General features: G+C 61.1%; 2 protein-coding genes across 2 annotated transcripts; one reads left to right on the forward strand and one right to left on the reverse strand.

Moving 5' to 3' along the window:
• Positions 1-1,228: 1,228 nt before the first annotated feature.
• On the reverse strand, positions 1,229-4,955 carry CRYBB1 (crystallin beta B1). Its single transcript, XM_054392536.1, has 5 exons — positions 4,815-4,955; positions 3,821-3,939; positions 2,041-2,173; positions 1,813-1,955; positions 1,229-1,409 (listed from the first exon to the last, which is right to left on the reverse strand). Exons 1-5 carry the CDS (start codon positions 4,953-4,955, stop codon positions 1,229-1,231), a joined length of 717 nt encoding a protein of 238 aa, XP_054248511.1.
• Positions 4,956-10,588: 5,633 nt separating this feature from the next.
• CRYBA4 (crystallin beta A4) lies at positions 10,589-11,801 on the forward strand. Its single transcript, XM_054392537.1, has 5 exons — positions 10,589-10,627; positions 10,753-10,871; positions 11,093-11,234; positions 11,367-11,509; positions 11,654-11,801. The coding sequence occupies exons 1-5, from the start codon at positions 10,589-10,591 to the stop codon at positions 11,799-11,801; spliced, it is 591 nt and encodes a 196-aa protein (XP_054248512.1).
• Positions 11,802-13,969: the final 2,168 nt, after the last annotated feature.

Genomic DNA, 13,969 nt, shown 5'->3' on the forward strand with positions numbered 1-13,969 from the left:
CGCCCGGCGCACCAGCCGCTCCGCATCCGCGCTGCCCGCCGCGCTCCCGCATCCCCCGCCGCTACCGAGCACGACCCCGGCAGGGGAGGAGAGGGCACCGTGCTCCTACCGGAGTCGATCCCCACTTCCCCCGGTTACCCATCGGGGCCACTGTTACCGTTACCGTCGCCGTCACCGTCACCGCTGCCACCGGTCCGGAGCGGCGCGAGACGCGGCGACGTCACGCGCACGAAGGGACGGGATCCCCGGGGCCGCGCATGCGCCCGGCGGAGGCGGTGGCGGCGGCGGCACCGGGAACGCGCGCGGGCGGGCGGCTGTGGTCACGTGACGCGCGTGTGCCCGGCACGCGTGTGCGCCCTACCGGCGAGCTGGGGCTGGGGCTGGGGCCGAGGCCGGGCCAGGGACACGGCAATGCCCCAGGGACCGGGGATCGCCTTCTCCCGGGTGCTGCTGCGCGGTGCCCGGTGCATGGTACGCGGTGCGTGGTGCCCGGCAGCGCTGCAATCGGTGTAATTAGGGTAATCGGTGCGATCGCTAATTAACAAAGTGGGAACAGCCCCGAAAGGTGCCTCCCCGGGATGCGAAACAGGGAACAGCGCCCGAGGGAAGAGCTGGGTGGGGTCAGAACCGAGTCCGGCACGTGGGGGTGGGGGGAAAATCTCCCTGAAACTGGCTCGGGTCCTTGATTGACAGCAATTAGTGCTGGTAATTACTGGCCGCTCCCGGGGAGTCCCGCTGCGTGCGGCTGATAGTCCAGCGGTGCCCTCCATGTACCCACCAGCAGTGCCCTGCGGCTCTCCGTGGCCCTCACCCGCCCAGGACCCCCACGGTCTGCCCACTCCTGGTGTGACCTGAGGCCCATAAGAAGCCGCATGAGGCTGGACGAGATTTCTGCTACCCCCATCCTCATCCTGCTTTCCCCAGTGTCCCCTTTATCCCCACCGCATCCCCGGCACAAGAGCGATCCCGTTAAGCAAAAATTCCCGCGGGGAAACCACCCCTCCACCCGCCCCCTCCTGGCACGAGGCGGGCAAACCCCGGGGCATCCCCACGGGCAGCGACTCTGAGCAGTTTTAGTCTTCTTCTGGGATTTTTTTAATTTGCCTCGCAAGGTAGAGAACATCCAGGGAATGTGCAATGTACAAGGAAAGTGCTGGGCAGGCGAGCGCGGGGGGAGGCGGGGGTGCCCCACGGGGCCCGGGACTCTGTAGCTAGCAGGCGGGCACGCTCAGTCGGAGGGCGCGTCGGGGGTGACGAAGGTCCCCTTCTGGTCCCACTGCATGTCCCGGATGCGGCGGATGGATTGGATCTGGGGCTGGAAGGCAGACCACTCGTTCCAGTGTCGGAAGTCTCCGGTCTCAAAGAGGTACTGGTAGCCTCTGTAGCCAGGGTATTGGTACCCGACCCAGCTGTAGGGAAAGTAAACGGAGGGAACCTGAGCAGGGTTGGCTGCTACGGGCAGCAGTGGCCCCACCAGTACCCCTCTCGGGTAGAGGACCCCTTGTACCCACTGGCAGTTTCCTCATGAACCCACTGGCTGTCCCCCTCATGTACTCACTAGCAGTTCCTCCCATGTACCCACTGGCTGTGCCCCCCATGGGTCCACTGACAGTGCGCTCCATGAGCCCACTGACAGTGCGCCTGTGTGCTGGGTGAGCCCCCCTGGGTGATGGGTTCCACCATTTGGGTGGGAATTCATATCTGACTGAGCCCCGTGTCTGGGTGCCTGGGCCCAGCAGGCAGCGAGTGGGGGCATGGGAGAGGATGGGGAGCCTGGCCGGGGGCAGCCACCACCACCACACCCCGGCTTACGTTCCACTGGGCACCTGCACGCTGCCCACACGGTCACAGAAACCATAAGCCCAGAGGCTGGGCACATCATCCTCCTGGATTTCCATCTTGTTGCCCTTGAAGTCAGCAGACTCGTACAGGGAGATTTTGTGGTCCTCAGCCTCCTGGAGAAGACAGAGGGAAGGTGCTTGGTCACATGGGCAAAGCCCTGGAGCCCCGCTGGGTGCCTTCTGCTCCTGGGCCACTCACCATTTTGATGGGACGCATGGACATGAAGCAGTCGCTCCGGTAGCTGCTAGACCAGGTGTCCCAGCGAGGGTACTCGCCCTTCTCCAGGATGAACATCTCCCCACGCATGTTGGCCTGCTCATAGGCCACCCAGCTGGGGAGAGGAGGGGAAGGACAATGCAGTGGGTCAGATGCCACCACAGCAGCTCCTTTCCTGCTCTGCCAGCCTGTGGGGTGCTGGTGCTGTGCTCCCGGGACCCAAAAATGCTGCGGGTGTCAGGACTGGTCCCACCATCCTGCTGCCACCTTTCTCCCACGCCAGAAGCTGATGTGAAGCACCAAGCTCACTCCACTGAGTGCTCACTGGCACACTCCTCCAGGTCCAGCAGCAGACACCAGTGTGCCCACAGTGCTCCCTTCCTCATCATGGGGAGCAGCAGGACTCCAAGAAGCTGGCAAGCCGTGTGCGGGGCACAGCAGAGACTTGTCCTCGCTTCATCTCAGGACCTTGATTCTTCTCCCTCTTGCACCACTGAGCCTAGGCTGCTCAGGCTGCCTACTCCTGGCATGCTCTCATGCTCTGCTGCACCAGCTCCAGCCAGACTTGGCATCCAGCCCATGACCACCATGCGGGTGCTTGTTCAGCTGCAATGTCACCTCTTTAGTGGTGCCAGGAGGTGCTGCTGTGCTCTGAATGTTACAGGCTCAGGGCTCCAAAAGCTCCCAGGCACCAGCCCAGCCCCACGTTTGCTGCTTCCCCCCATAAAGGGCTCATTTTCTGCCCATGCCCACAGGTCTTTTCCGGATGGCAAGGAGATCTGTTGGAGCACTGCAGGCAGTGCCACCTTGTGCTGGCTTCTAAGGCTCAGCTTGGCTGATTCTGCCTTTCTCTTTCCTTAAGGAGATTTTGGGGGAGAGTCTCAGAAGACTCTGAGGACCTCAATGACGCTCAGATCCTCTGCTCCCCAAGTTTCATCCCTTCTATATCTAGTGCAGTTTCCCCATTGTCACACCTGAGCTCCTCAGGGCTTCTCCATCCCCTTCCCTTTCAAGACCAGTTGGATATTCTGGCTTCCCAATAACAAAGCTGTCACTGGTGCTACGTGGTGTCATTCAAGGTGACCATAAGTCACCTTGGCCAGTCCCTCAGGGCAAGCTGTGTCTGGTGCACCCTTCCTGCAGCACTGCCAGCACCCCTGGCTGTCCCACCACTGCCAGGCTGCATTCCAGCCAGGCATGGCCGTGGTGAGAGCTCTTTCAACACCCGGATCAGTTATCTCATTTGGCCATCAGTTTGGTCCCTGCCTGTGTTGATGTTCCCACAGCTTTTAGACCTTCTCAGCCCCTTTGTCACTGGGAAGCTTAGGGGGCTCCCTGCCTGCCCTCTCCTGCCACCTTCAGCCTTGTCTTTGTGGTGGCTCCAGCCACTAGCCTGCTCCAAGACACCCACTTCGTTTCACCTTGGCCTCTCTAAAATCTACAGGTCTTGTCTTTCATGGCCAGTTTCAGGTGACAAATCCGGTGGGTACCTTTCCTTGGCTTTGCCCTGAATGCCCTTTGTTTTGCAAGTGGCCCTGGCATCCTGCCCTCCTGCCCAGACCATCCTGCCCAGACCATCCTGCCCACCTCGAAGGAGACCTGGGATTCCCAGCTCTGCTCCTGCACTGGTCCTGCTCCTGCTTTTCCCTCTGTCCAGGTTCAGGGAAGTGCCCTGCACATGATGCTGCTCCCCAGGACCACATCTCCACCTCCCTGAGACATCCCCAGGGACATGGTCCCCTCCCTGGCCGGGGTCACTTACGGTCCAGAGGTGACAATGACACTGCGCACCCGATCGAAGCCACGGTCCCCCAGGTTCAGGCACTCAGTGGTGAACTCCATCTGCCTGCCCTGGAAGTTCTCCTGGTCAAAGACGATGATCTAGGGGCAGAGGGAAAGGGTTGGATGGGGGCATGGATGTGTGGGGATGGCAGGGTGATGCTGCATGGCCCTGCATGGCCCCTGCTCGCATGATCCCACTGCCCTGTGTCCCTCTTGGCTCTCCAAGGCTTCCTGAAGAATTCTGGGACAAGCCAAGTTGGCCTCTTTTCATGAGCAGCTCCATCCCAACACCAACTGAACAAAGGAAGGTCCCCTCCTGACAGACACCCTCACAATGAGATGGCCTCATCCTGAGCCCAGTTTTGGGGCTGCAAAGCCATGTCTCCCTGTGCTGGTGCTCACATCAGGTCCCAGCTGGACTGGCAAGGAGCTGCTTTTCCAGGAGCAGCACCCATTCCATGGCCTTTGCTGCCTGGCATGTGCAGAAGTGTCACCAGAGTCCTCACATTGCTCACCCCTTGTCTCCAGCCCTGCTGCAGCACCTTGGTGGCACTGTCTTGTCATTGACATGGCATTTTGGTGCTGGCCCAGTCACCTGCAGCCTCCTCCTTCACCCCCTGACAGCACTGCAGGACCTCCAGACATGGAGGTGACCAGAGGGAGTGGGTGGCAAAACCAAGCCCTGTCATCATGACCCATGGCAGAGCATTTTCAAAGCCTCCAACAAGCTGTCCCAGAAATGAGGCATCCAGACCATCCCTCCTGCAGCTGCCTGAATCCTGCACCCAGAGAGCTGCTGCCCAGCAGGGATGCAACAGGGAGGGATGGCATCGTCTCCACTCTTCTCTTGCTCTCCAATGAGGGTCCTACCGCTGGACCACCTGTGCTCTGCTCCTGCCATCAGACCCAGAGGTGCTGGCACCATCCCTCACCCCCAGGTCATGTCACTGCCTGTGGGGAGCAGCTGGGCTTACCCTGAAGGCTTCTGTGGAGGGTTCCTCACCCTTGCTGTTTGCGACGGGAGCAGGGTCGAGGGATGGAGTTGGCGCTGGGGCTGCCTTCTCCTTCTCCTCCGCAGCCAGGCCGGGAGCAGCGAGTTTTGTGGTCTCAGACATCGCGGTGTTGGGCTCAAGTCTGGCACAGGGCACCCAGCAGAGATGCCAGCAGCAGGTTAGAGAAGAGGCACAGACACGGGCACCTACCGCCCACCCTGGACCTCACACCGCCCTGGGGATGGTCAGTTGGGATGAGGGGGCTCAGCATGAGGTGACTGGCCAGAGTTGGGAGAGGAGCTGCCAGGAGGTTCTCCAGCCAGGCACAGAGTGCTTCCTTCACCAGCAGGACCACAGGAGGTCTTGGATGCCCACACTCCCCTTCTGTGATCAGGAGAGGTCTGAGTGTGGTCCTACTACTGCAGAGGTGCCCAGCGTAGCCCCAAACACCCGTTCCCAGCCACTCTCTTCTGTCCTCAGCCAGGCTCCGGCCTGATTCTGTACCAGCTGTTGGGGCCAGCCTGCCTGGGAGCCCAGCTGGGCACCAGGGCAGCGTATGAGGGCGTGGGAAGAGGACAGCCCAGTTCCCATGACGCCCTCAGGTGGGCACCCCATCATTGGCCGTGCAGGTGTCCGTCACCAGCAGCTACCAGGGGAGTGGAGGGCAGCAGGATACCGGGCACCAGGGTGGTCCCAGACGTGGTGGCCACGGCAGCGGTCACAGTGAGACCCTGCGTCTCCCTCTCCCCCCCTCTCAGGTCCGGCTGCAGCCCAGTGCCCGGGGACTTTGTCCTCTTACCTGGGCAGCTGCTGCTTCTTGTTGGAGTGAGCGGGCTTGTGTTTCGGGGCGCAGCCAGGCCCCCACTTTATAGCCTGGCAAGGGCAGACCCCCCGGGCGGGCACACAAAGGAACTGCCAGCTCATCAGTGTCTGCGCGGCCGCCCAGTCATCACATCCTGCAAAGCGCTGGGCGAGCTGGAAGCCTCTCCCCGGCCCCGTGCCCAGCCGCTGAACCCAGCACTTTCCTTTGTGCCCGCGGCACAACAGAAGGCCTGACCGTGCCACTTTGCGGCGAGCGCCGGCACCCGCTGCCCGCGTGCCGCCACCCCGCCGGGGCATATATAGCCCTCGCGTGGCCCGGCTGGCACCGCCGTGCCACCCAGCCCCTGCCCACCCAGCGGCCCTGCCACCCACCCCCTGCCCACCCACCGGCCCTGCCACCCGACCTGCCTGGGCACCCGGCTTTGGTGCCACTGTAACTGGGGTGCTGAGCCAGTCCTGTGCCCACAGGTGCCCAGCCCTCTGGTTGCTCCGTGCCCCGTTTCTTCCCTCTTAAACAGATCAGAGAATTGTTAGGGTTGGAAGGGACCTCAAGGATCAGCCAGTTCCAAGCCCCCTGCCATGGGCAGGGACATCTCACACTACAGCAGGTTGCTCAGAGCCACATCCAGCCTGGCTGCAAACACCTCCAGGGATGAGGCTTCCACCACCTCCCTGGGCAACCTGTGCCAGTGTCTCACCACCCTCATGGGCAAGAATTTATTCCTAAAATCCAATCTGAATCTACTCATTTCTATTTTTGCTCCACCCCCCCAAGTCCTATCACTCCCTGACACCCTAAAAAGTCCCTCCCCAGCTTTCTTTTAGCTCCCTTCAGATACTGGAAGTCCACAACAAGGTCTCCTTGGAGCCTTCTCTTCTCCAGAGTGAACAGCCTCACAGATTGCATTGGGTTGGAAGTGACCCTCAAAAGTCATCTTGTCCATCCCCCCAAAATGCTCCATCTCTGTTTTTCACCATCACTCTGTGCCCATAAACTCCTGAGGGCACTGCCCTGCAGACACCAGGATGCAAGACCTGAGTGTTTTGAAATGCATCAGGAATTGGGTCATTTTCCAGCTGAGGTGCAAAGCTGACACTTTCCCAGCCATCCCAGTCCCTCACAATGGTGCTCTCTCTCCTCTGGGAATGGCCCTCCTTGCTGCACCCCCCCCCCCCCCCAAGAACCACCCTGAGCTGGTTTTTAGCCCATTTAACCCTGTGCCATGCTCTTTCTGCACCATCCCTGCTTTGCCATCACCACCCTGCAGGGGGTTGGCACATCACAGCTGTCTCTGGTGGAGGGCTTGGGGGGCTCGCTGGGGACACATTGGACACACTCTCTGTGGTGGCTCAGCTTGTGGTGCCACATCCTGCACCCCACTGCTGCTCTCTGCACTGGGGGGCACCTTGCAGGGACCCTCCTCTAACTCCCATCGAGCCTCCAACCATCTGCTTTCCCAGTTTGCCTGCTGGGATCCTGTTCATACCCTCACTCCCATCTCCTCCTGCTCCTTTCCCAGACCCCAACCTCCTGCAGCAGCAGTCACCAGCCCTCCTGGGCCAGCTCTTCACCACCAGCAGCAGCTCATCTCAGAGCTCTCCTTTTGCCATCATCCTTTGTTCCCTTCAAGTGTGAAGTGGGATCCAGCTGCACCCTCTGGGCTAGTGCCCAAAATCACAGAATGTCAGGGGCTGCAAGGGACCTCAAAAGATCATCCAGTCGCCACCCCCCCCTGCCAGAGCAGGATCACCTATACCAGGCCACACAGGAATGCATCCAGGTGGGTCTTGAATATCTCCAGAGAGGGAGACCCCACGACCCCCCTGGGCAGCCTGTTCCAGTGTTCTGTCACCCTCACAGTAAAATAATTCTTCCTCCTGTTTCCATGGAACTTCCTAAAATCCCCAACAAAAAGTGCTTATGGATCACTTCTCCCTTTCCAGTGGGTTTCACAGTGGCTTTGCCATGCCCAGAGGCACAGCTGGGTTTGGGTGCTGCTGTTCCCTCCTCCCCTGAGCACTGCCCACACTCTGATTTCTCACCTTGGCACTGGGCAGCCTCTTAAGACCCATGGTTTTCATTTTGCCTTCATTTACACGTGTGTTAGATTTCTGTTTTCAGCTGCATTCTCTTCCTCTCAGAGCCAGGGTGGGTTATTTTAACTGTGCCCCCTCTCCTGTGGGTGTTACTCAGGTCTCCTCCACTCCCCAGCTCCCACTGCCCTGCTTCTGACTCTATTTCCCCTCCCAGCTCCAAGCACTTTTGGACTCAGGCACTGGAAAGCCATGCTGGGAGGGACCAAGCTCTGCTCCTGCTTTGCTCCTTACTCTGAGGCCTCAGCAACCAGCTGGTTTTCCCTGAGACAATGCTCTGGGAAGGCTGGCAGCAAGGATTTGCCCTTGGTGGTTCCTGAGCATCCTCAGACACAAAATCTCTGCCCTCCCCACTGAGCATCCCTGCCTCTGGCTGCAGGGATGCACAGCTCAGACACAGCAAAGAGCTGCCCAAGCCTCAGGCCTGGTGCAGGTGGCTGGAGCTGACCCAGCTCAGCCCTGGCAGGCACAGATATGGGCACATGCCTAGCTAGAGGGGTTTGTCCTGCTCTGCTGAGTCCTGCTGCACGGAGAGCTCCAGCTGCTGCACCCCTGCCCGGTGCTGAGTGGCACTGTGGGGGCACCCAGCCACAGCCTGGACTCCACACAGCCACATGGCAGTGCCAGGGCACATCGTGGAGAGCCAGTGAGCTGTGGTGACCACGCTGGTGGCTGGCAACAAGCTGAGTTTAGTCCAGGCTACGGCGAGAGGCTGGGAGCAACTTGTGCCAAATGCACATTTGCTGGGGGTGCAGAGGTTGGGGACATCAAGCACAGGCCCAGTGCAGCCAGGACCCCTGCCCCAGCTGCCGTGCTTGCCTGCTCTGCCTCCCCCACAGTGCCCAGGGCTGCCAGGGCTGTGTGAAGGAGGATGTTACAGCTCAGCCACTTGGCAGTTCACTGGCAAATGCTGTCCCACAACATGGCACTACCTGGGCACATGGGTTTTCCTACCCATCCCAACAGCCTCCTTTTGCTGCTCCCTCCCCTTGGGTGGGCACGCTGGGTAGGTGCCTCTGTAGGGTGCCCAGCCCTTGGAGCCCCAGCATGAGCCCAGGATGATTTGGTGGGGGATCACCACAAGCCAAGCTCGAAGATCTTTCTGTGCCCACATCCTGGATGCAGCAGGGTCTTTCCAGGTCCTTGTGCATAGATGCTAAAGGATGCTGCAGCATCCCTTCAGGACTGAGCTCCATCTTGAGCCCCTCCAATGCCTTTGCAAACCTGTCTCTTGCTTTCCTTCTCCCCCAGTCCCTGATTCTAACATGCCAGGTGGTTGCTGTGTGCTCAGCCTGCAGAAGAGCTTCCCTGGCTTCCAGGCAGAGCTGCTCTGCCTGAGCAGGGAGAGCAAACACTGTGGTGAGCAGATGCATCTTCCCTGCTGCTTCCCAAAATTCACTGAACCACAGCATGGTGGGGGTTGGGAAGGACCTCTGGAGATCATCGAGTCCAACCCCTCTGCCAAGAGAGATTCACCTAGAGAAGGTCACACAGCAACACATCCAAGTGGGTTTTGAATGTCTCCAGAGATGGAGACTCCACCACATCCCAGAAATGGGGCAGGAGGAGCACTGCCAGAGCACCCCCAGGCTGGGGGTATGGTCTCAGCCCAGCCCCGGGTCAGGCAGGAGGGTTGGCAGACCCCGGGGGTGATGCCCACGTTCAGAGCTGCAGGGCCAGGGGTCAGAGCCCGTGCCTGGTGGGTTTGGGGAGCGGGAGCTGCAGTGTCCCTGCTCTGCAGCTTCTCTGCCTGGTGGCTTTGTTCTGGCCAGTCCCTCCTCCTGCCATCTGCTGAGTTAGGGGTTTCAGGGACGCTCCCCGGGGCTCGGGCTCGATCTGGAGCCTATAAAAACCCGGCGGGAGGGCAGCTGGCCATGTCACCTCCCCGGGCACCAGCACCTCACCCCAGGTAAGTGCAGGAGCCTGGTGGCACACACCCCTCTAGCTTCTATGGCTGGCTTCTGAGAGCTTAGCTGCCGTGGGCACATGTGGAGGAGGACCTGGTGCCTCTGGCTGGCATGGCTGGGGGCTGCGGGAGTCTGCAGCCGTGGTCACAGGACAAGAGCAGCTGCTGGGGATGGGCTGGGAAGGGGACAGTGGCAGGGGAATCAGGGAGCATTGGTGGCAGTGGCAGCAGGGCTGGGTGCTGCTGCTCAGTGTGGGCATGTGGCCACTTCTGCAATGCTGCTGGCTCAGTGCTGGCCCTGCCCAGGCATGGTGAGCATGTCTGGGAACCTGCACAGGGTTGTGGGTGCTGGGGCTGCCTGCACAAGGGCTTTGGCTCAGGAGGATGCCTGCAGCAGCAGGAGGAGGCATGGGCAGCCTCGTGCATGGGCAGGCAGCATAATCACTCTGCTGCAGTGCTGTGCCAGGCTGCCACAGTGGCTGTCAGGGATATGGATACTGTGCCAGGCACCTGCTGCTTTTCGTGGTCTGGATGGCAGACCTGGATGGGCTTGGGAAAGCACTGGGTGCACTGGGAGAACCCCAGCCCATGCTCTGTGCCAGCTCCAGCATGGAACAACCCTGTGACTGCCTCCCATGCCACTGGCAAAGGGATGTATGTGGGCTCCTGAGGGTATTTTCACCTGAACAGAGGCCAAGGCAAGCCCTGTAGAGCAATGCAGGTGGCTGCCAGCTCCTGCTCCACTTGCCTGCAACTCATGGCCTGAAGCCTGGTCCCAGGATATAGGGGTCCCAGGACATAGGGGTCCCAGGGGAGGGCCAAGTCCTTGGTGTGCAGGGCTGGTGGGTCTGGCCAAGCTTGCACAGCCCAGTGATGCACCAGCCTTGGGACTGGTTTTTATGGTCCCATTCCCTTGTGCCCTGGCAGAGCCACCATGAGCCAGCGCTGCAGGAGATCCTCTGGTCTCTGGAAGGTAGGGGAGCCTGGGCAGTGCCAGGGAGGCATCCTGAGCCCTGGGAGCACCCAGCTATGGGGCTGCAGGGTCTGCTGGGAGTCTCTGCCCCCGTGGAGCCCCCTGACTCCCTCTGTCCTCCCCAGATCGTGGTGTGGGATGAGGCTTTCTTCCAGGGCAAGAAGCATGAGTTCACTGCTGACTGCTACAGCACCCCCGAGCACGGCTTCAGCACCGTTCGCTCCTGCAAGATCGAGAGTGGGGCGTGAGTGGGGGTCACGGGGGGGTGGAGGGGTGGGGGGTGCCGTGGGACCCCATAGACAGAGAGAAGCTGAAGGGTGGAGGAAGCCAGTGCCACCCAAGCCATGGGGCTGTCTCCTCCAAGGAACAGACTCACCTCTGTGGGGTGCAGTGGGCTCTGCGCTGGGTGTGAGCAGGTTGGTGGGCAGTGTGGGGGGTCTCACCCTCGCTTCCCACCCCTGGCAGATGGGCAGGCTTCGAGCACAGCGGCTTCCAGGGGCAGCAGTTCGTGCTGGAACGCGGCGAGTACCCGTGTTGGGAGGCGTGGAGCGGCAGCAACGCCTACCACGTGGAGAGGATGTGCTCCTTCCGCCCCATCGCCTGCGCCGTGAGTGCCCTCGTCCTGGCCACCCCGACACGGGGCCAGCTCTCAGAGCCCACCCCCAGGCTGGTCCCCACAGCCCACCCCCAGCCACTGGCCAGGGCAGCCATGCCGACGTGATGCCCATCTCGGCGACAGGACCACGGGCACAGCAGGCTGATGCTCTTCGAGCAGGAGAACTTCCAGGGCAGGCGGGGGGAGCTGAGCGACGATTGCCCCTCGCTGCCCGCCCTGGGTTGGGGCAGCAGCTCCGTGGGCTCCTTCCTCGTCTGCTCCGGAGCGTGAGTACCCCTGCGCCCTGCACCAGGGGCGCTCGGCGGAGCTCTGCCAGCTGCTGGCGCCCTGCCCGCCGCCCAGCGCCCGCAGCACAGGGCGCGGATGGTGCTGCCAGCGGCGAGCCAGCGGCGCTCTCTGCTCCGTCGCAGGTGGGTCTGCTCCCAGTACCCGGGGTACCGCGGCTTCCAGTACCTCCTGGAGAGCGACAGCCCCACGGGCGAGTACAAGCACGTTCGGGAGTGGGGGTCCCACGCGCAGACGGGCCAGGTCCAGTCCATCCGCAGGGTGCAGCAGTGACCACCGGCGGCGGAGCCGCCGCGCAAGCCCTGGGCGCCGTCTCTCCCGCGGGACGGCAGGGACAAAAGCTCAATAAAGGCTCAGTCGTCCGAGGTGGCACCATGGCGCCTGGGGAGGGGGTGCCGTGGGGATACTCGAGGGCAGGGCTGGGGCTGTGCAGGGGGAAGGGGGGAGGGGAAGGGAGTGGGGGTCCTTTTCTGCTCCCACAGCCAGCACAGGCATCCACATCGGGAGATCTTGTGGAGTCTCTTCCTCTGGAGACTTTCAAGACCCATCTGGATGTGTTTCTGTGCAATCTGTGCTGGATTCTATGACTCTGCTCTGGCAGGGGGGGTTGGACTTGATGATCTTCAAAGGTCCCTTCCAACTCCTAACATCCTGTGATCCTATGGTCTTATTGCAGCCTTCCAGTACTTAGAGGGGTCTGTGAGAAAGCTGGGGACAGACTTTTGAGCAGGGCCTGTTGATGATACACAGGACAAGGGGTGAGGGTTTAAACCAAAAGAGGGAGATTCAGACTGAGAGAAGGAAGAAATGTTTGACACTGAGGCTGGTGAGAGCCTGGCCCAGGTTGCCCAGAGTGGGTGGGAGATGTCACATCCCTGGAACCATTCCAGGTCAGGTTTAGGGCTGTGAGCAACCTGCTCTGGTTGCAGATGTCCCTGCTGACTGCAGGGGGGTTGGATTGGATGAGCTTTAGAAGTCCCTTCCCACCCAAACGAGTCTGTGGTTCTATGGCCCCACAACAGGTGGGCAAAGCCCCTGCCCAGCTCATGTTTGGAGCTGCACTGTGGGGTGATGGCACCACTGGCAGTCCCTCAAGGAGTTGTGGGACCAGGGGCCAGGGCACAGCTGTCCGGATCGGTGCAGGGGAGCAGATGCAGGTGCTGAGCCAGCAAGAGCAACAGTGCAGCCCATGCACATCCCTGGACATCCCACCAGCAAGAACTGTGGCCATCCTCTCCCTCTGCCAGCCTGGCTGCCAACCTGGGGGCTTTGCAGGCCCCCCACATGCCCACCACCCTGCAGACCCCATCTGCTCTGCCATCAGCTTCCCAGAGCCATGCTGCAGCTCCAGCAAGGTGAGGAGGACAGTGTGTGGTCTTGTTCCAGAGCTGGAAGGAGCTGCAGGATCCAACAAGCTGCAGCTGCAGGCTGGGCACCTGTCCTTGCACCCATCCCTGTACCAATCCATCCTGCACCTGTCCCTGCACCCATTACCCCTGCACCCATCACCTCTGCACCCACACCAGTCCTGAATTCCCCCCAACCCTTGCCCAGGGAAGGGTCAGCTGAGCCCTCAGACCTCAGCAGTGCAGGGGACCATGCCAAGCTGTGTCCTGTCCCCTGGGCAGCGAGGTGACAGCACAAGCTCTCAGTACTCCTCCCTGCCTGCCACTGTGGGCAAACTCTGAGGCTGCAAGAAGCCATCAGAAGCTCTTGCTGGACGACTTTCTTCAGCTCATGAGAAAGCAGCAGTGAATTCAAGCTGAAAATGGGGCAGAGGAAGGCTGGTTTGGACAGAATTTCTCGTTTCAGAAGAGCTCTGGACAAAAGGTGATGAAAGTGTCCTGGTCCTGGTGACATTTGCAGCAGAAGGACCACCACTGGAGACCCTGGCTGCCTGGTTGTCTCCAAGGAAATCCCAATTAAAACTGCAGAATAGAAGAGAAAACAAAGAGTTTTGGGGTGGGCTGAGTGAAACCCTCCTGTCCCCCCAGGGCAAATCCAACTGGGGCCACCAGCCAGCCACACATGGGGGAGGGGAGCTTCCCAACCCCCTCCATGGACACACCTGGTGGGGACTGCAGTCCCGGCCGGCTCCCCCCTGCCGTCCCCCCCTAGCCCCAGAGCCCTGGGGGAATGCAGGGGGTCAGGAATGGGGCCAGCACATGGCCAGGCCTGGTGGGCAGCTGGTAGTGGAAGCAGCAGGTCCCCAGGGATCTGGTGGGGATCAGGAGAACAATGCAAGAGTCCAGCAGCTGCAAAGCGCTGCAGAGGGCCCCCCCGGCTCAGCCCCCTGGCCCCCGGGATGGGGGTCAGCCCCGCGGGGTATGGCTGGGCACTGCTGGGCTCTCTGCCATCCCTTTGTCCCCACCCAGCATGGCTGGATCCTTGCCCACCACGTCCCTAAGTCCCTGCTCCACATCCCCTGTGCCACCCCCACG

Source organism: Indicator indicator, chromosome 26 (genome assembly GCF_027791375.1).
Source record: "Indicator indicator isolate 239-I01 chromosome 26, UM_Iind_1.1, whole genome shotgun sequence".
Taxonomy (NCBI): Eukaryota; Metazoa; Chordata; class Aves; order Piciformes; family Indicatoridae; genus Indicator; species Indicator indicator.